This window comes from Sporobolomyces salmoneus, assembly GCF_050403485.1.
Source record: "Sporobolomyces salmoneus JCM6883 DNA, S_salmoneus_JCM6883_v1_ctg27, whole genome shotgun sequence".
NCBI classification, from domain to species: domain Eukaryota; kingdom Fungi; phylum Basidiomycota; class Microbotryomycetes; order Sporidiobolales; family Sporidiobolaceae; genus Sporobolomyces; species Sporobolomyces salmoneus.
The window spans coordinates 151,557-170,726 of record NW_027481136.1 but is presented as its reverse complement, the minus strand read 5'-3'; the positions used below and the strand labels follow the sequence as shown (position 1 = coordinate 170,726).

The following is a 19,170-nucleotide window of genomic DNA, read 5'->3' as shown; positions in this document are numbered from 1 at the left end:
GTGTTTCTTCCTCTGTGAATTTGCGAACTTCCCCTTCACTCAATCAAGAAGAGCGATTCGTTGCTTCTCTCTCTGCTCTCTCACATTTCATCCGGCCATGAGCATAGCACCATTAGATCTTATCCCTGGCGATTCACTCGGCCCGTTCCAACTAGGTCAGTTCTCTCTGTCTCCTCCAAGTTCCCCCTCTCATCTCCCGACAGCGCTCACTCCCTCGTCGTGCGACAGGCAGTCTCCTATTCAACGTATTGAACCACATCAGGAGTTACCGACAAGCTTATCCATCTGCGAAACTCCTCTGGGACGACGAGGTAATTCCCTCCTCTCTTCCTCCCTTCTCTCTCAATGTGGGGGTTGACACACAAACCTCATTCCTCCCGCGCTCTTGATCTCGTCAGAACCCCTCGACTGCTCCAATCCACCTAATACTCTCCCAACCTCCTCTGCATCTCACCTTCTCCTCCCTCTCTCAACGTCTCTCCCGAATCGAAGTGAATCCAACCTCTTTCCTCTCCGCTTCTCGACCTCGTTCAAGCGATAGTTCAGCTGGTAATTGGGTTTCGTATAGAGGGAAATTATTGAGGGACGACGATAGGAATAGGGATAGGGAAGAGAAGGAAGATGTTGTTAGAACGGTTAGGAGAGTTTTAGGTCCGACTTATGGCAGTTCGAGTTCGACCACTACTACCACGGGAGGGCAAGAAAGGAAGGAGGAGGAAAAGGAGATGTTGTGTTATCCGGGAGTAGCGCTCGGAGTAACGGAGAAAGGTGAGTCTTTCTTTCGAGCGAAGCTGCGAGGAGAAAATCAAAGCTTACGGAAGAAAGAAACGCAGGCTCGAAATTGAATCGGATCATTCTCACTCCTCTACCTTCAAACGACGACGAGTCCTCCAGCGCAGTTCCAGTTGATCAGGCTTGGTTACATCCGAAGTTACCGGATTCTCCTTTGATCGCGAGAGGAGATTTACAAATCGCAGAAATCTCTGTGAGCCCTCCGCTGCTTCTCGAGCTGTTTTCCATGACTGACTCTCAGCACGCTGGTTCACAGCTCGACTCAACGACTCGAACCCCTCTCTCCGTCACGCTTCATTTCCATTCCCCTCCTCCTCTCGCTTCCTCCCGTCAAGACACACGAGAATTGAACGACGAACGAATCCAACCAGTCAAACTCGTGATCGGTGAAACTACAAGTGAAGATATCCTTTGTGATTTAGGGAGTGCCGTTAGATCATTCTGGAAAGAAGATGTACGTTTTCTTTTGCTACAAAAACACTCTTCCAGAAATTATCGGAAGTTGAACTGACTGGAGTGGATGTTCGCAATCGACGTACAGGATCGAATGACAATCCACACCCACCCCTCCTACTCCTCCGTCGACCCCTCCTTTACTCGTGAGTCGAAGCTCTGTTCCACTTTCCCCAAATTTCTCTCCGACAGGAATTGAAGTGGAAAACCTTCTTCTCGCACAGTGAACCCCTATTTCCTCTCCTACCCCCATCTCGCCCTAACCCTCCTGCTCCAACCCCGTTCAGGATCAACGAGTCAGGTGTTGGAGAAGATTATTCTACATTCTAATTTACCTGGACAGATCAATTTCGGGAGGACTAGTAGAGCGAATTGGAGGATCGTTTACCAGAACGATCACGATCAACGAGGAATACAGGAGGAGGGAGTGGGAGGAGTGGGAGGGGAAGAGAAATTTGAGAGGATTAAAGAATTCATCAAGAACAAGAACGGAACGACGAATTCAGTCGGTTTGAAGGAGGAGGATACGACCATGAAAACGACGACGACGACACTCCTAATCCCAGTCCCTTCAACTAGCGAGAGTAGCAACAGCAAGAAGAATAAGAAGAATAAATCGAAACCCTCCGGGCCCGTTCTCAAAGAAGTCGATCTCCTTTCCTCCTCTCCTCTTGACTCTTCTCCTTCTACCTCGCCCGGCCACTTAGGGAGGACTCCGAGTCCTTTACGTAACGAATCTCTCCCGAGCGACTCTACTACGATAGGTGCCCAGGAAAGTGAGTCAGAGGAAAGGGAAAGGGAAAGGGAGGAGGAGGATGAGAAACCCATGATTTTAGATCGAACGGCTTCTGCCGCAGAGAACGATCTCACTGGAGGAAGTGGCGGAGGAGGAGGTACGAAGGGTAGAACTACTGGTACGTCTCTTACATTCCTCTCTCGTGACTGAGCGAGAACCCGAGAAAAGGGAGAAAAACGAGCTCATGATTTGGATTCGATATTGCATAGAGATTCATGGATTCCCTGGAATCGCGTTTGAAGTGACAAAGTCTCGAGATGTAGAAACGGTTTGGTTGTTCTAATCTTACGTGCAGAGTCTTGTTTTCGTGTTGTCTCGTTTCGTGAGCTTGTTGTTATTCGCTGTTTTTTTTCCTCCATTTGTTGTACTTTCTGTCTCTCGCAATGAATGATCTGAACAGAAAAGAACGACTCGGGGATTCCATCAGGAGAGAAAAGGTTTGCGAGTGCGAGAGGGAACGAGAGAGAGAACGAAAGAAACAGACGAAAACAGGAGAAACAGAAAACGAAAAACTGAACGAGTTTTTATCTACAGAGAGCATCCCACCCACCAACTAGACTAGGCAGCTACCTTGACCTCCGCGTTATTTCCCAGTTCCAACAAGGCCTCACACCTCGCCGCTACCGTTTCCGCCAATTGTAAAGTCTGACGAATCATTAAATCCCACCTCTTCGTCGCCGGAGCATGAGCTTTTTCCTCCTTCATGACCCCATCCTCTTCTTCTTTTCCTTGTCCTCCAGCCTGTTGCGCCACATTCGACACAATTCCGTCTCCTCCTTCTTTCTCTTCAACATCGAAAATAATAATCCTATCAATTTGATCGATCGAACCTCCCACAAGTCGCTTCTGTTGAATCATTCCTCGAGCCATTGCTTCCGCCGCACTAGGTCTCATACCCAACAACCCACCGAGTCCTTCGAAAGTGATATTATTGTAAACTCTTGAAACTGCAAGAATGTTATGTTCCATCATTGCTCGATCCAATACCGTTTCAGGTCCTTTCTTCCCTTCCTCTTCTGGTTCATCAAGAGGAGTAATGATCGGTTGAATAGGGGGTAAGCGGGCGAGTTGGTGTGGAGAGAGAGAGGAAGAGAAGGAAGTGATTTCGGAGGGACGGATCAAGTGGTCGAGGAACATTTTCGAGAGGATCGAGTAGTGCGAAGTGGAGGGGGAGCGTTCGTCACGGTAGAGAGAGGAGAGGATTCGGGATCGAGTGGGACCGGCAGGGGCGAGGACCGCACAGACGATCGCAGCGGAACTGAATTCATTCGCGTCAAGTGAATCAGTAAACGCTCGAGAGAGGAGGGAGAGTGAGTGAGAGGGAGACGTACAGAGCTTGTAACCTTTCCTCCTCTGCCAACACGCTCACATAACTAATCTCGTGATACTTACTCGCCGCCTCTGCAAACCTTCGAGAGAAATCAAACATTCTCGCTTGACACAATTTGAATTGAAGTAAAGTTTCGAGGTCTTCTGGATTTGAGGCATTGAGGTTGTGAGCGAGTAGAGAGGCTCGGTTGAAATAGGTGTCGGCCGAAGTCGAATCTTCTTCTTCGAGGAAAAGACGGACGATTCGGATGTAAACTTTGAGCTTGTAATCATCAGAACTACATCCACACGATTACGATACTCTCTCGTCAGTCAGACTAAGGGGAGATGGGAGGAAAGGGAATAGAGTGGGTTTACCGAGAACCTGATTCTAAAGGAATCCCAATCAAAACTTTCGCAGCTTCTGGAAACTCTTCATCTTCTTCCAACAAATCGGCGTATTTCTCCCTCAATACACAAACCTAATTCATCCTCCATTCTCTCATCAGTCCATCATCCCAACCTATCCACCTCGCTATCTCGAGAGAGAGAGAAGGGAGAGAGGAAAGGAGAGATAGAAACTGACTTCAGATTCAAACGAATTAACCCTAGGTTGTAACCTCTCCAAACTCTTCCTCAAAATTTCCTTCCTGATTTCCCTATCCCGAGTCTTCCCCTCTTTCTCTACCGCCACTTGACTCACGTACTCTTGAAGTACTTGACGAGCTACGATTTGAGGGAAATCTGGGGCGACGAGGAGGGAAAGGAATTGATCCAGATCGGAAGGGAGAGAACTGGAGGTGGAGATTGTTGAAGAGAGGAGCTGGGAATAGGCACTGGACTAAAGAGAGAGAGGATGGGAGAGGATTGATGAGGAACGCGTAATGAGAGAGAAGAGGGGAAGAGAGACGGACCTTGTCTTTTTGAGGGAGGGTACTGATTCGTGATAGTTCGGAATCCATCTTGATCTACACACTACCTTGGAGCTGAGCGGGATGAGAGGCGGTCGGAGAAGAAACAATCGAGATAGCGGGGGAGCGAGCAACTTTCCGTCGTTCGAGTTCGAGTTCGTCAGGTCGGGTGTGTCGTGATCGTTAAGTTGCGTGCAACTGGCTGAACTATGTGCTAGAGAGAAGCGGATCGAATGAGGCGAAGGAGAGAGGCAATCTCGCGATCTCGAATTGCCTTGATGAGTCGACCTCCTTCCCTTCACTCGGCTCTCCCGAATCTCTCGAACACACGAACTCGTTTAGCAGCAAGCTCTTCACGCGACAGGTAGTTTAAGCAAGCGGTAGTCCTCTTCCCCCCTCAATCAGCGCTCAATGGTTCGTCCTCCTCTCTCCTCTCTCTTCACGCGTTCCGTTCTCCTACGCTCAGCTAACCCAGTTCGTTCTCCGCTCCACTGAATGTAGCGCCGCATATTCGGTGGATCGACTCTAACCGGCTCATCGACCTCTAATTCACTCTCTTCATCCGACGGCGGCGGAGGCGGTTCTGGTTCACTCTCCTCTCCTATTTCGACTACTCATGAACGTTCCTCACCACCTTTGACGCCTGTATACGAGACGAGTTTCCGCAGAGGGGAGGATGGAGAGGGACAAGGTTCGAAGAAAGGTTGGTTCGGTGGACTCGTTAGAACTTCTTCTTCCTCTGCTTCTTCTGGCTCTACTCCGACACTATCGAATACTACAACTGGAGGAGGAGGAGGAGGAGGAGGAGGAGGAGGAGGAGGAGAGAAGACTGGGTTGAATAGAGTAGTATCGAATTACGATGATCTCGAAGACGCTTCGGAACGATTACCGTTCGCCGCCGCCGGTTCTAGTCGTTCTCCTTCTTCGGCTCTTGCCTCGCCTAGGAATAACGGACACTTTCGACAAACCAGTCGATCGTCAACAAGCTTGGGGAGTGCGTTTGGTGGTTCAGGAGGAGGAGGAAGACCGTTCTCCCCAGATGGAACAGGAGGATTATTGGGCGAAGGAATGGGAATGAAGACGGTACTACCGAAAGATGCGATCATGATTGAATTACTATCGGGACAAGCCGCGATCGAAGCGAAAGATTTTGAAGTGTTGGAATGGGATAAAGTCGTCGAGATTAAAAAAGTACGTCTCCTCCTCTCTCCTCCCTTCTCCTCTACTTCCTCTCCTCTTGCTTTTCTCTCTCAAACTGACTCGAATCGTCGAGTCGATAGGAGCATTCCCTCCTCGCCTCCCGTATCGCCTCCCTCACCCGTTCCGTCACTCTCGAAACCCGACTCCGTGACTCCGCTGCTAAACTCGTTCGACTTTCCGCCCCCTCCCCTTCCTCCACCTCGGCCTCTCCCAGCTTATCCTCTTCTCCTGATCCCTCCTCTTCTTCGAGGACTCCGATCTCTTCCCCAGCAAGACGTCAACAATCGCTCCTCTCGGCTCAACACCAACTCGAACAGTCTCAACGAAAACTCGATACAGTTCAACAAGAGTTGTATAAAGTAGGTTGGAGGGAATCTGAATTGAGGACGAAATTGTTGAGACATATGGCGGGAGTATTGGCTTTAGCGAGTCAGAGGAAGAAAGAGGAGGAGGATCAACAAGCATTCGTTTCCGCTTCGGGTTCGGCGTTGGGGTCGGTTCCGTTATCGCCGACGATTGGACAAGATTCAATGTCGTCGTCGAGAGCACCAACCCCAGGAGGAGGGACGAACGAGCATCGATTCGATGGAGCTCATTTCTTTTCTGGAAACCGAGAGGCCGTCATCCCTTTACCGCGTTCTACAAATTCGCCATTCGCAAGTCCCGTACCTAATCAAGGCGCTTTCGCTCCTCCTCCTCCTCCTCAAACAACCAACATTCACGAACGACAACAACAAGACTCACAAATCCGTTCCCTCGAGACCCTCGTCAGTCGCCTCGAATCGGAGAAAACTCGAGCCGTTCAGGATCTCTCGACTGTTGAGAACGATCTGAGGAGAGAGAAGGAGAGAGCAGAAGGGTTTGAAAGGGATTTGGAAGGGTTGAGACAGGGTTTAGGGAGAGCTGAAGAAGATGTAGAGAGGAGTAGGGGGGAGAGTGAACGGTTGAGACGAGAACTGGAAGTCTCGAAGAGTTCGACGACGACGAGGGGACTTGATCAGGAACGGGAGGTTGAAGACGCGAGAGAGGAAACGAGGAACCTTGAAAATAGGGTCGAAGGATTAGAGAGGGAGAATGAAGGACTTGAGAAGCGGTTGGAGGAAAGGGATCAGAGGGAGAGGGAATTGGAGCGAGAGGTAGAGGAGGTTAGGGTCGAGAAAGATTCGAATGAAAAGGAATGGGCTCGACGATTGGAAGAGGTTGAAACTCAACAACAACAACAACAACGCTCTCTACCGTCGTCGACGGATGAAGAGTCTCCCGGGGAGATTGAAGCGAAACGTCGGATCGAACAACTCGAATCGGATCGAAAGGGAGTCGTTCAATCTATCGGGGACGTTTTGAGACGACATCGAACTAGACCTACCCTCGGAGGAGTATTGAGGGAAACGAATGGATTTGATGATACGAATTCAGAGAGGACGGATCTCAATTCGTATCTTGCCGAAACGCTAGATAATCATTTCGAAAAAGTTTCGAGTCACGTTACGAATTTGAACGAAGAGTTGGAGAACACGAGGAACGAATTGGAGGAAGCGCTCGAACATCAAAAAGACCTCGAAAACGAGATTGAATCGACTCGAATGGAGAAAGATCTCCTACAAGAATCTCTCTCTTCCGCTCAATCCCAATCAACCTCGCTCGAAACCCGACTCGCCTCCATCCCAATCCTCGAACAAAACCTCTCCTCCTCCATCACCCAAGAAACTAAAACTCGAGAAGAATTCAGTGCCTCTCAACAAAAAATCGCTTCACTCGAATTCCAACTCGGGGAAATAACGATTCGAGAATCGAAGATGATGAAAACTCTACAAGATTTATTCAAGAGTTTACCTCCACTCGATACGAGACCTTTACCAGGACCAGGAAATCATGGAGCGGATCATGATCTCGTTTCGTTGAAGAACGCGTTCGATCCAAACGCGAGGAGACAATTAGGGAATTTCATTGCTGGGATTATCACTTCGTCCGAAGGGAAATTCTCGCTTGATGGATTCTCGGAACGGATCAAGTTGTTGATGGCGGAGGATCAGAAGGTCGTACAAAGGTTGACGGCGTTCGAGGCGGAGAAATTGGGAGTCGAGAAAATGAGGAAAGCGACGGAGGAGAAAGCGGCGGATTTACAGATCAATGAGAGAAAGGTACGTTCAAGCCTCATTCAGCTCCATCAGGTTGGACTCTTGCTGAAGTAGGCTAGGCGATGTACAGATCAAAGAACTCGAAGAACGAATCGAAGTTTCTTCACAACAAGAAGTGACGATGCTCGAACGACTAAACGAGTGCGTCCCCTCTCACTCTGACTCTCACTCTCATCGCTCTTCCTTCTTCTAACCATAAGCTCCCTCTGTGCGAACAGTCTCACTGAATCTCTCGAGCAAACCCGACTCGATAAACGAAAACTCGAATCCCAAATCACCCAACTCCAACAAGCCCAAGCGTCTGCTCCTCCCCCATCAGTCTCCTCTGCTCCATCGAACGCAGGGGAGATCGAGGAGTTACAGGATCAGATCGCGGATTTGGAGGAAGAGTTGAAGGATTCGAAAGCGAGGGAACAGAAAGTGAGATCTCAATTACTCGATGTAAGTTTCTCTCTCTCTCTCTCTTCCTCTCCGTTCCTTGCCTCGATAATGAGATGACTGATGCTGTGAGTGAGATGGGAGCAGGAATTGAGCACGGTACAGAGTGAAGTATCAGCCCTCAAAACTCAATTACGACAAGCTCAGAGGAAAATGGGCAAATAATTTCAAGTTTTCTACTTTTGTGCTTTTCTTCCTAATTGCAGTCCTAGCTAGTACTATCTTCTTGTTGTTAAACCATTCTAATCATCATACTACTCAGGACAATGTGAATTCGGGTGCACCACGCGGAGAGAGCATTTCCCTCTCTCTCGCTGATTCATGCTCCTACGCCCCCTCGTCCGGCTCTCAATCGAATCCAGAACGATCCGTACCATGTCTGCCGCTACCACCCTCGCTTCGACCTCGACTCCCTCGTTCTCTCACGCATTCGATTCTTCGGCTCCTCATCCGGAATATCTAGATCTCAACTTCGAACTACCGGAGAAACGTTACGTTGGTTGTTTGGCTTGTCAACGTGAGTCACCACTTTAAGCAATACTGTTCCTCTCGTGTGTATTGCTTAATGTCGCAGTGACTTGCCGATAGGGGATCCGTTACTCTCTTCGTTGAACGCGACCGTGTTGAGGTCTGATAAGGTGCAGAAGGCGGCTACTGCTGCTGCTGAGGGGAAGGGAAAGAAAGCGAAGAAGACTACAGAAGTAGAGGAGGAACTATGGGAGATCGAGTTGAACGACACTCGTACGCGAATTTCCTCTCTTTCTCCTCCTTCGGCGCTGGAACTCACTAATACTCGATTTGTTCCTCAGCGTGTTTCCCCGAAGGAGGTGGGCAAAACAGTGATACCGGTTCCCTCGTTCCCCTCTCCTCTTCCGGTTCTCCCATCGAGTCCTCTTCCGCTTTGATCCGTTCAGTATTCCGTCGAAACCTCGATGCCGTCCATCTCGTTACTCGTCCATTCCCCGTCGGTTCTCAAGTTCTAGTTCGGGTAGATTTCGAGCGTCGAACGGATCTCATGTCTCAACATACAGCACAACATCTCCTTTCCGCCATTCTCGAAAACGATTTTCAAATCGATACGGTCTCATGGTCACTCGCTACGTTCCCTGAGATGAGTTACATTGAATTACCGAGGGTTCCAACGAGAGAAGAGATTGAGAGAGTAGAAAGGAGGTGTAATGAGTTGATTAGGGAAAGGAGGAGAGTCAAGGTTAGGATGGAATTGGTCTCGGAGGAGGATGGGGTCGAGTTGAATGAGAAAGCGCCGAGGGATTATAGGGATGACGAAGGAGGAGAGAGACGGCCGGTACAGAGAACGGTTATTATAGACGGAGTCGATGAGAATCCGTCAGTCGACTCTTTCTCTCCTCCAGTTTTCTCTCAATTTCGCACCTTTCGAACTGATCCAACCTTTCTTTGTGGTTCAGTTGTTGTGGAACACATTATCCCGACCTATCTTACCTCCAATCAATCTTCCTCAGTCCCTTCACTACCCCAATCCGCGGAACGAACTGTCGACTCTATTTCGTTTCCGGTCCTCGAATCCTACACCACCTCTCTACCTCCCATCAGATCGCGCGCAACGCCGCGCTCGAAGCGGGGTGTAAACCTCTTGATCTTGCAGAGAGGGTCGAAGGGATGGTTTCGACTTTGGCGGAAATCAAGAGGAGGGAGAAGAGGTTGAAGGAGGAATTGGCGGGACATGTCGCGAAGGAATTATGGGATAACGCGATCAAAGAGAGTCAAGAGGGGTCAATGATTGCCGGCATGTCGTTCCGAGAAGAAGAATCGACAAATTCACTCGATTTCCTTTCACTCGTTTCGATCGATCTCACCTCACGGTACAACGCACTCAACCCATCATCATCGTCACTTCCAAGGAAATATCTTTTCCTCCTCGCGGTAGGGGATACACCAGGTTCGACAAGTCCAACGAACGGAGCGGTCCTGATTCTCGGATCAGAGGATCTCGTCGTCAAAGCTGGGAAACTCGTCGTCGAGAAACTCAAGGGGAAAGTCAAGGGTGGTGGGAAAGGGAGATGGCAGGGTAAATTGACGGACAAATGGGTAGCGGGGGATCGGGAGAAACTTGAAGATGTTGTCAAGGAGGCGATTTGAGCAATTCTCTCTTTCTCTCTCTCTCTCTCTCTCTCGCCGGTCGCGGAGAACGTCTGGAAGGGATGAGAAAGTAAGATGGAATGCAAATAAAAGAGATTATATAATATGAAAATCGAAGTAGGGTTGTGCGAGTTGATGGTAGAAGATTTGCGAAAAAAGTGCGGTTGAAACGAGAGATGACGATTGGGAAGAGGTAACGAATGATTGTTTGAGGGTAACTAGAGCGATCGAAAGAGTGAAGCCGGCGAAAGTGTACAAAAAACAAGGAGAGCAACGTGATCATCAACGATCGAGAGACATTGATTCAGAATCAGAAAGGAGAGAGAGGTAAAGAGGACGGAAAACGGAGAGATTGAAAGAAGTGACTTTGGCGATCCTGTCGCCGAGTAGTTTGATCTCGTTTGAGAGAGATGCGAGTCCGTTACGAGAGAGGGAAGAATCGAAACAAGAGAGTTGAGGGTGACGAATCGAGATGGAGGAAGAACGAGTGAGTTTTTGACGTTTCTCGCGTTCGTCTTCGGAGTCGAGATCTTCGACATCATCCTCCGAATGAGAACGCTTCGTACCGCGGTGAGAAGCAGAGGCCATCAAGTTCGAAGAAGGGGCGGTCGAAGTCGATCCTCCTCCTCCTTGAGCTAGGGGAACTCGACGATGACCAGTTCTCATCGTGACGGGTCCACTTGTGTTCGTCCACCAACCGAGGAACTCGTGATCGCTACGTTTCTTCTCCCTTTCGAGTTCCTCATTGACGTAAACCTCGAGAGTTTGTCGAAGCCGGGCCGAAAGGAGTGTGAAAACTTTCGAATCCGCTCGCGCGTTGACGTCGAAGTAACCTTGAACGACGGAGAGGAGCTGTCGATTAGGAGTCGGGGGAGAAGTAGTGGAAGAGGAGGAGGAAGGGGAGGAAAGAGCGAGTTTCGATTGTTGCGCTCGAGCCGCGACTTGGAAGAGTGCGTCTTGCATCGCCGTCCTCCAAGTTTCATCTTCGAGTTTATTAGCCCCTTGTCCCGCTGGACCTGAAGGGTTCCCGATGACTGAGGCGGGAGTATCGACGAGAGAAGGGAGAGAACCAGTGTTCGAAGAAATGATGCACCATAATTCATGTCGAACGAGGTCGATGTCGCAAGGGGAAGGACGAGCGGGAGCTGCGAGTTGTTGGTAGAGGAGGGTGAGCATGTAAACGATCGTGAGATCCGTCACGTCGCAGTGGAAATGGGCGAGTCGGAACGAGTCGAATTGAAGAGTCTCGGGAAGTGAGGAGAAGGAACTTTGACGGACTCGTGAAGGGGAACCGAGAAGAGTCGAGGGAGAAGGAGGAGGAGAGAAGACGAGATCGAGGACACCGTGCGCGACGATCTGATTCACCAATGTCGAAGGGTTCTCGGGCAAGTCCATGTCGGAATAAGCGATAGAGCTGAGGGTGCTCTGAAGCCAAGCTTGAGTACGCGGCATGATCGCTGAGTCGCCTGGTCGAGCATAGACGCCATCGAAGAACCTTCGCTCGAACTCGACGGAAGATTGAAGGAGATAAGGTCGGAGTGAGCGAAGCTGGTGATTCGCGATATCCTGATCGATGGCATGGGTTAGTTCATCTGTTCTTCAGAGGTGAGGAGCGAATAGGGACTCACGAGCTTCATCAATTCGAGAATCTCGAAACACATTCTTAACCCGTTTACAACTCCATCGAATCCTTCTGCGGTTTCCACCATCTCGTCGACGAGCGTGTCTCTCATAGGAGCACAGTGAGTCTTGAGAGTCGCTCCAAGGAATCGAGCGAGGCCCGCGACGTCGAGAGATCCATCCACGAGTTGTCGAGTGATGAGGACCGGGTTGAGGGCGTCGATGAGTTGTTCCCGAGGTCCATAGACGGGTAGAGGGATGTTCGACTGTGAAGGACTTCCGAAGACGGCGGTCGAAGGTGGAGTGGGAGAGTTGGGCAGTGTCGCAGGAAGAAGAGACAGGAGAATCCCGCGTAGTTCGACGACGAGGGGCGTGATCCGAGTAGGTAGGCGCGAGGGGGAGACGGTAAAAGTAGAAGAGCCGGATCCGTTCGTGCAAATGCAGGGGAGAAGCTCGCAATCGATGAAGGTTGAGCAGCGACAACCGAAGGAGATTTCCCGCGAAACTGCCGTCCAATACTGCTCAGCCGCGATTCGCTTTCGTTCGCCCCTATTCAACCGACATGTCAATCGATGCAGATAGAGTCAAAAGAGGAAAAGCGAGACTCACCTTTCGCCGTCGAAGTTAGGCCGAAACATAAGATTGGGATCGAACACGACATCGTGTCGCAGCTGAGCGTTTCGCATGACTTCTTGCAGGTCGAGTTCACGAAGCGTGTTGCGAGAGATTGGCGGAGTGAGTGAAGCAGAAGTTATTGGATAAGATGACTCGGTGCTGAGCTCGGAGAGTCTCGTCGCGTGAAGGCGAGCGAGTTCATTCTGTGTAAAAATACGACTGGAGCAGGAGGGACGGCGAGGGCTTGGACGATCGAACGAGATTCGAAACGCAGACTCGAGTGGACTTTTGTGCTTCGTTCCGGTTTGTTGTTTCGAACGCTGGCGGGAGATCGGAGAATTGGGAGCAGAGAAGGGAGAGTTCGTATGAGCGACCCAAGATGACCGCCTTGGAAGAGGGGAGAGAGTTGGAAGCGAGGTGGAACGGTTTCGGCGGGCGGATCGAGTGGGAGACGGTAGAGAAATAGGCCAGGGAGAGCAGGAAGAGAGTGAAGGGAGGGACAACGAGCGGCTGAGCGGTTCTGATTCGGGAGTCGAAGGAGAGGACTGAGAAGGAAGAGACGATAGAGAGGGTAGCGAGTTTTGTTGAAGAACCTGGACTGAGCTTTCGTCCTCCTCCTCCATCGCGTCTACCCCTTCAGTCACGGTTTCTCCCGTCGCTAGCTCCCTCTCGGCCTCCCCCTTGGCCTCGAAAGACCCCCTTTCTGACCGAACTCGCTCAATTCTGACCCATTCTTCCTGCTGCTCGCTCGCATTGAGCGATATGCTCGCCGCCCTCCTCACCCGTGATTCCATATTCCTGTTCCTTTCCGCCTGAGTCGATGTCCTACTTCTGCGTAAGATGGTCCGTGGTCTAGCGCTTGATCCCTCTTCGATTGTCGATGCATCGTATTCGTTTTCCCTCTGCGAAACTCCAGTTTCTCCTTCTTCCTGACTGTGATCACTTCCACTTCTGTGCTTCTTCTGTTTCCTAGGCTCGTCGATAATCGAGGAGGAGGTACCGGCTGAAAGGCATGCGCTGGTCGAGGTGGAAGAGGAAGCATTGGGAGCAGTCGAGGAGTCGGATGAGCTGAGTGCGTTTTGTGAGGGGTAAGGAGTTTCCATTCGATTCGAAACGTCGACGAGTGAGAGAAGGGAAAGAAAGGAAGAGAGAAGACGAAAGAGAAAGGGAACGAGGGCGAGAGGAGTGTGCTGGGTTCAAATTGGGTCAAAATTTCGACACTAAACGTCGCTAGAACCTCGAAACTCACCTCGTCTCAATCAATGAGCAAAGGGAGCAAAAGGAAGAAAGGGATTCAATTCGCGAGTTCGGAGGCCAGGAGTTTGAGACCTATTTCGACGATCCCTTTTCCAAAGGTGAAACCTGCGCCGTTGCGTTTGTTGAGTTGCTTGAATTGAGGGTCGGGATCGTATGCGCGAGATTTCGAAGAGCAGGAAGTAGAGAGAGGAGAAGAAAGCAGTGCTGGGAAGAGCAAGTCGAACTGTAGTGACACGCTTGCAGAAAAAGGCAGAAGTGAATCAATTTTCGTTGCGAGCGAACCGTTCGCGAAGGAAATCTTTCCCCGTTCAAATACTTGTCGAAAGGCTTTCTGTTCCGCGCAGAAAGTACCTGTTCCTGGAGAGAGAAGAGTAGGTGTACTTGTTCGGGGAGGGTGGAACCGCAAAGAGTGAGAAGGAAAAGGAAAGAGAGAAAGGAGGCGAGACAACGCTTCTGGAAGGTGAGACTTCTCCCGGTTTCTTGACCTGCTGCAGAGAGCTTCCTGCTGCCTTGCAACTCTTCGGTCGAAACACTAGTCATTTTTCCTCTTTCGTCGCTTCGTCGTCGTCGTCGTCGTTGCATGCCGTCGTTCGAAGTAAACTCTCTCTTTTTCTTGCGAAACTTTCCACCTTCTCCTCCCTTTGCGACGTTGGATTTGTCTCGTTATTCGCTGAGTCACATCCTGTTGAGCCGTTGTGCAGATCCGACAATGTCGTGTGAAAGATGCGTTGAATGACGCTCGCGCGAGAAAAGGTTCTCAGCTTCAGCCATCTCTTGAGTTTTTCCCACAACATTGCAGGCGCAGGATCTCATCCATTTGCGTCGTTGCTCCTGCGTTCCCTTCTCTCTTCCTCGACGCACTGTACTGTACTGTGCGACAGTGCGTACGTTGCAGTCCTCGAAGCGTGCTCTCTTGTGCCTTCTCATGTACTTTCCCCCTGGAAGGGAAGTGAGAGAGAGGAGGAAAGTAAACAAAACTCAGCTGCCCAAGTCGTCGAAGATTCAGTACGAGCGAGAACGTGGAAAGAAGAAGCGATCTCGATTAAGTGAACTGAGCTCATTCATTGAGAGTAAAGTGCCCTCGATTGCTCGGTGCCGTTGAGTTCGAACCGAGAGGAGACAGAATGCAGGAGAGAAGAGGAAAGTATGCATTGCCGAGCGGCGAAAGAGGGAAACACTGACAGCGAAAGAGGAGAGAGAAGAGAGAGAGAGAGAGGAAGATCCCGACGAAAGTGGCAAGTTGCGAAAAATTAAACATTTGCTGTTCCCGGCGTAGATTTCATCAAACCTGGCTCACTCCTTACTCGTGAGGAGTGTCTCTCGTCTATTACAGTAGAACACTTTAAAGCGGATGACGGAAGTACGTTTCTCGAAAGTTGAATCCGTTTTCGCACGACAACTTGCTTCGTTTGACCTCGGCTCGACTGTTTTCGTCAATGCTCTGACCATGCCCTCGATCAGAACACTCACACTTTCAGGGAGCAACGTCTATTCCAACCTCGTGGCAATCCACAAACGAACGAATTAGTCACTTGTGCAGAGCTTTGATCAATCGATCAAACTTTGCCAGATCGCTCTCGGAAGCTCCGTCGAACGCAATCGAATCGTCCTGCAGCTCTTTCACTTGCGTGGCTATATGGCAGATCGCATAGGCGAGAGAGGCAAGGAGACATGCATTCTTTGAGCTCGAACGCCGACGCGCATCTAAATCCGTTCTCCCTTTCGTTTCGGTGACAAAGCCTTTGTCAGACTACCTCGAGGCTACATGCGAACGTCTCTGGTCGCAACTGTACTACTGCGTTCGAGACACATCCTCCTGTTCTCGAGCATCATTCGAGCCGACCGTTTTGTGTTTCAGTCAAATCAACCTCCTGGCAATCACTGCCTCTTCGTTCTCGATGTGTTTCGAAATCAGCTTCCCCCTTCACTCCTGGATACTCGTGAATTGAGGGCTAGCCACTGAAGAGTTCGAAAGGAACGAGAGTCTCGAAGAATGGACTGCTAGCTCTCGAACACAACAAAGGAGAGACTCGGTGGTGGTTTCGAAGATTGTCTTGAGTACATACAACGTAATAGACACACACATATAGGGAAACGGGTCACTACAAACAGACACAGAAGAATAGACAGCGAAAACAGAAAAGGGCGTGAGGAACTGCTGAGGAGAGAGAGAGAGAGAGAGATAGGGAGAGGAAGGAGAGGAAGAAGGGGGTTGCAACTCGTTATATTATATCTCGTGAAGATGCGAGTGGAAAGCGAGGAGCGGAAGGAGTGCATAGGGAGAAACGAGGGATAAGTGAAAAGAACGAGGATGCGAGAGATAGAAAGCGCGGGAGAAAGATGGGGGTGAGATCGCTTAGGGAAGGGTAGGTTCTGGAGGCAAGATACCCTGGAGAGGCGGAATGACCTCGATTCGGTTGAACCAAGGATCGTTGAGAATGACTTCGGTCGTCGCACGAGTTTTCGGATCTGGATCCAACATTCTTCGAATGATCGAGCGACATTCCCTCGGAACGAGATTCGATAACGGAGGAGGGGTAGAAGAAGACGTCGAGTAGAGTTGGAGGTAAGGGCCGAAAGAAGGATCTGATGGTTTCGCAACTCGCCAAGGGAGTTCTTGGAAATGCATGCAGTAGAAGACGACTGCCGCAGCCCACACATCGACGAGTCGTGCGTCGTACTCTGAATCGATGGAAACAGTCAGTGAGACCGTTGCGGCAAAGGTAGAATGCTTCTTTTTGAACTCACCTTTCTGTTCGAATTGTTCCGGCGCGATATAAGGTTCCGACCCGCAGAGTCCTTTACTCAGATGCGTCTTCTTCTCCCAGCACATTCGGAAGACATCGCTGACTCCGAAATCGGTAATCTTGACATGACCTTTCGCGTCGATGAGCAAGTTTTCCGGTTTGATGTCTCGGTGAGCGACTCCCATCGAATGAAGGTACGAGATACCGGCGATGATCTGCTTGAAGTAGGAATTGATTTCGGCGGGTTCGAGATCTCCTTTCTTGATCGCGGCGTAAAGGTCTCCTCCAGGGCAGTATTCCATGACTTCGCACCAATGTTGTTGTTCGTCTTGTACGAGATCGACCGTTTCGACAACGTTGTGACTGCGAAAAGCGAGAAAGTCAGCTCCAGCCGAATACAGCAAAGATGAGAGGTTGAAACGAACTGGTGAAGAGTCGAAGAAATGCAAAACTCTGAAGTGAGCTTCTTGACGTATTCCTTCTCCGTCTCGTTCTTGCGACGCTTTCGGAATTCCTATGACAAGGGAGACGGGAGTAAGCCAACGGATCTCAGCGAAGGCGAGCTCGAAGACTCAGAGTATTGACTCACCTTGACGGCGTAAAGACGTTCAGTACTTCGATCCCACTTGTGAGCGAGCCTGACGACGGCAGTTGCACCCTTTCCGACGATGACCTTGTCGCAGACTCCGTACTTCTTACTCAAACTCGCGTTACTTTGTCCCCCGCGACTCTTCGTCTCGGATCCACCGTATTGACTCCTTCCTTCTTCTCGATCTCCATGATCACTCTTTCCATCGTCACTCTTCCTCGACGTCACGCTAGTCTTTCGTTGAACTTTGATCCTCATGAAATCCATCGCTCCACCCAATCCAGATTTCTCTTCGTGAGCTCCAGCACCGTGAGAACCACCTCGAGGTCGACCGTTCTGACTGGGACTTCTTCCTCGACTGTTACTCCTCTCTCGTGCCCGTTCTTTCTGATCGTGCTTCTCGCGTTTTTCCCGTTCCTTCGTTTCTTCCTTTTCTCGTTTCTCTCGTTCTTTCCTCTCCTTCTTTTCTCGTTCCTTCACCTCCTTGTCCCTCTTTTCTCGCTCTTTATCTTGTCCACTCTTCCTCCTCATCAAACTAGCTCCTTCCATCGAATGCTGTTGATCTCCGGATCCTCCTCCTCCTGCGGTCGTCGTGGATAGACCCGAAGTAGAACCTCCTCCACCATGTTCCATCGCGACTGAAGAGACTACGCTGACACTCGAATTGTTCTTGTCTCGATCGAATAATTTCCCGAAGACCGATTTCTTTTCTTTTCCTCCTTCCGAAGCATTCTTTTTCAATTGAGCACTCGTGACGGAGAGATGAGCTGAAGATTGTTGAGTCGGTACTTGAGGACGAGTAGCAGACGAGGAAGGTGGAGCGAGATGATTCGAAGGAGTTGGACCACGAGAATCTCCAGGAGTTGCGACGTTCGAAGAGAGTCCTGCGTTCGAACTGTTCGATGAGGAAGGAGGTGCTGGTCCCGGTACCGATAATCCATCGCCGGAGAGTTCTTGTCCCGCTGAAGTTCGTTTCAGGATTTCATTCGCGATTCGATCTTGACTTTCATCTTCCCGAACGTGTCTCGATAGATGCCTCGCTTCTGATCCAGATCCGTGAGCTTGATGATGTAAAGTTCCTTGATCCCTCTGTGACAACTCCAACAGATTCATCTCGTTGAATTGAGGTAACGGGTTCAAGCGATCATTCGGATCTTGATCTTCTCCATCTAGACCCGCTGGAGTCGGAGGGATTGAAACGGTCGAGTAAGGGGAGAACTGAGGAGTGGAAAGTTGAGAGGAGGATAAACCGGGCGAAGGAGCTCCAGAGTTGTGAGAGTAATCTTCAGTCGAGAATTCGTGGCTGTGTTCTGAAGAAGTGGTCGTCGCGGATAGGTAGGATTGTTGAGAGGAAGGGAAGGGAGGAGCTAGATTCGGTGTATTGGAAGAGGCAAGCGGTGGTTCGGATGGATCTTCTGAAGTGACGGCGGTTGACGACATCTTTTTCGAGCGAAGTTCGGGAAAAAGGTGGAGAAAAGGAGGGGGGAATTTAAAAGTTTCGTGCCGTTCAATCTCGAGCAGACTATTCTAGGCTGAATGCAAGTCGACAAGGGAAGGTGGCGTTGGGTGAGAAGGGGGAAGGAAGAGAGGCGAGGAAGTGTGGAATCATGTCAGCCAAGTTTCGGATGAATTGGCTGAGAAAGCCATTCAAACTTTTGCTGCCTTCCTCTGATCGTTCCACCCGTCTGTATGCCTCGTTGTTCTACTTCTCTCCCCACGGTGTAGCTGTCTCGTGAAACCGTCGAGAGTAGAGGGAGAAAGGGGGATCAAAAGTGGGTGACCGAAATGATGACCCGCCATTCTGATCCTTCTTGACCCTCTCGAAGACCGTGCGATGCGATGTGTCGGTAGAACGTACTCGTGATGTAAAGGGGAGAGAGTCGCGAGATGAGGAGATCTTGATGGAGAGGGGAAGGAGAACGGAAGGGAAACGAGAGACTAACCCCCGTGTCCAGAAGATGCTCGACCTTGCTTCCTCACTGCTCTGTGCTACTAGTCGAAGAGTCGATGGGGGCGGATGGTGTTGCTGACAGAGCGAGAGAGGATCGAGAGTGATGGAAATCGCTTCGACTTCGCGGGCAGAATTCCCTCAAACCTCGTTTTGACCTACTTCTCATCACTCTTCGACCAATTCGCTCGCGCTACAGTACTGGCTTCGTAGGCTGACTTTGTCGTGTGGCCGCGAAAA

General features: G+C 50.3%; 6 protein-coding genes across 6 annotated transcripts; 3 read left to right on the top strand and 3 right to left on the bottom strand.

Annotated features, from left to right (window-relative positions):
* Positions 1-97: 97 nt before the first annotated feature.
* On the top strand, positions 98-2,324 carry JCM6883_004536 (uncharacterized protein; the record flags this gene model as incomplete). Its single annotated transcript, XM_076632539.1, has 8 exons — positions 98-155; positions 229-311; positions 399-768; positions 834-985; positions 1,049-1,246; positions 1,334-1,391; positions 1,470-2,159; positions 2,251-2,324. The coding sequence occupies 8 exons, from the start codon at positions 98-100 to the stop codon at positions 2,322-2,324; spliced, it is 1,683 nt and encodes a 560-aa protein (XP_076487511.1).
* Positions 2,325-2,599: 275 nt separating this feature from the next.
* JCM6883_004535 (uncharacterized protein) lies at positions 2,600-4,311 on the bottom strand (the record flags this gene model as incomplete). Its single annotated transcript, XM_076632538.1, has 5 exons — positions 2,600-3,299; positions 3,373-3,648; positions 3,728-3,831; positions 3,936-4,190; positions 4,264-4,311. 5 exons carry the CDS (start codon positions 4,309-4,311, stop codon positions 2,600-2,602), a joined length of 1,383 nt encoding a protein of 460 aa, XP_076487510.1.
* A 360-nt stretch (positions 4,312-4,671) lies between these two features.
* JCM6883_004534 (uncharacterized protein) lies at positions 4,672-8,201 on the top strand (the record flags this gene model as incomplete). Its single annotated transcript, XM_076632537.1, has 6 exons — positions 4,672-4,674; positions 4,762-5,451; positions 5,541-7,601; positions 7,669-7,739; positions 7,817-8,039; positions 8,124-8,201. 6 exons carry the CDS (start codon positions 4,672-4,674, stop codon positions 8,199-8,201), a joined length of 3,126 nt encoding a protein of 1,041 aa, XP_076487509.1.
* Positions 8,202-8,411: 210 nt separating this feature from the next.
* Positions 8,412-10,154, top strand: JCM6883_004533 (putative alanine--tRNA ligase; the record flags this gene model as incomplete). Its single annotated transcript, XM_076632536.1, has 4 exons — positions 8,412-8,553; positions 8,625-8,777; positions 8,846-9,383; positions 9,464-10,154. 4 exons carry the CDS (start codon positions 8,412-8,414, stop codon positions 10,152-10,154), a joined length of 1,524 nt encoding a protein of 507 aa, XP_076487508.1.
* Positions 10,155-10,436: 282 nt separating this feature from the next.
* Positions 10,437-13,492, bottom strand: SOK1 (Sok1p; the record flags this gene model as incomplete). The annotated part of the gene is made up of 4 exons (XM_076632535.1): positions 10,437-11,720; positions 11,783-12,323; positions 12,384-12,592; positions 13,172-13,492. The coding sequence occupies 4 exons, from the start codon at positions 13,490-13,492 to the stop codon at positions 10,437-10,439; spliced, it is 2,355 nt and encodes a 784-aa protein (XP_076487507.1).
* A 2,510-nt stretch (positions 13,493-16,002) lies between these two features.
* JCM6883_004531 (uncharacterized protein) lies at positions 16,003-18,422 on the bottom strand (the record flags this gene model as incomplete). The annotated part of the gene is made up of 4 exons (XM_076632534.1): positions 16,003-16,328; positions 16,395-16,756; positions 16,819-16,907; positions 16,983-18,422. 4 exons carry the CDS (start codon positions 18,420-18,422, stop codon positions 16,003-16,005), a joined length of 2,217 nt encoding a protein of 738 aa, XP_076487506.1.
* Between the last annotated feature and the right edge of the window lie 748 nt (positions 18,423-19,170).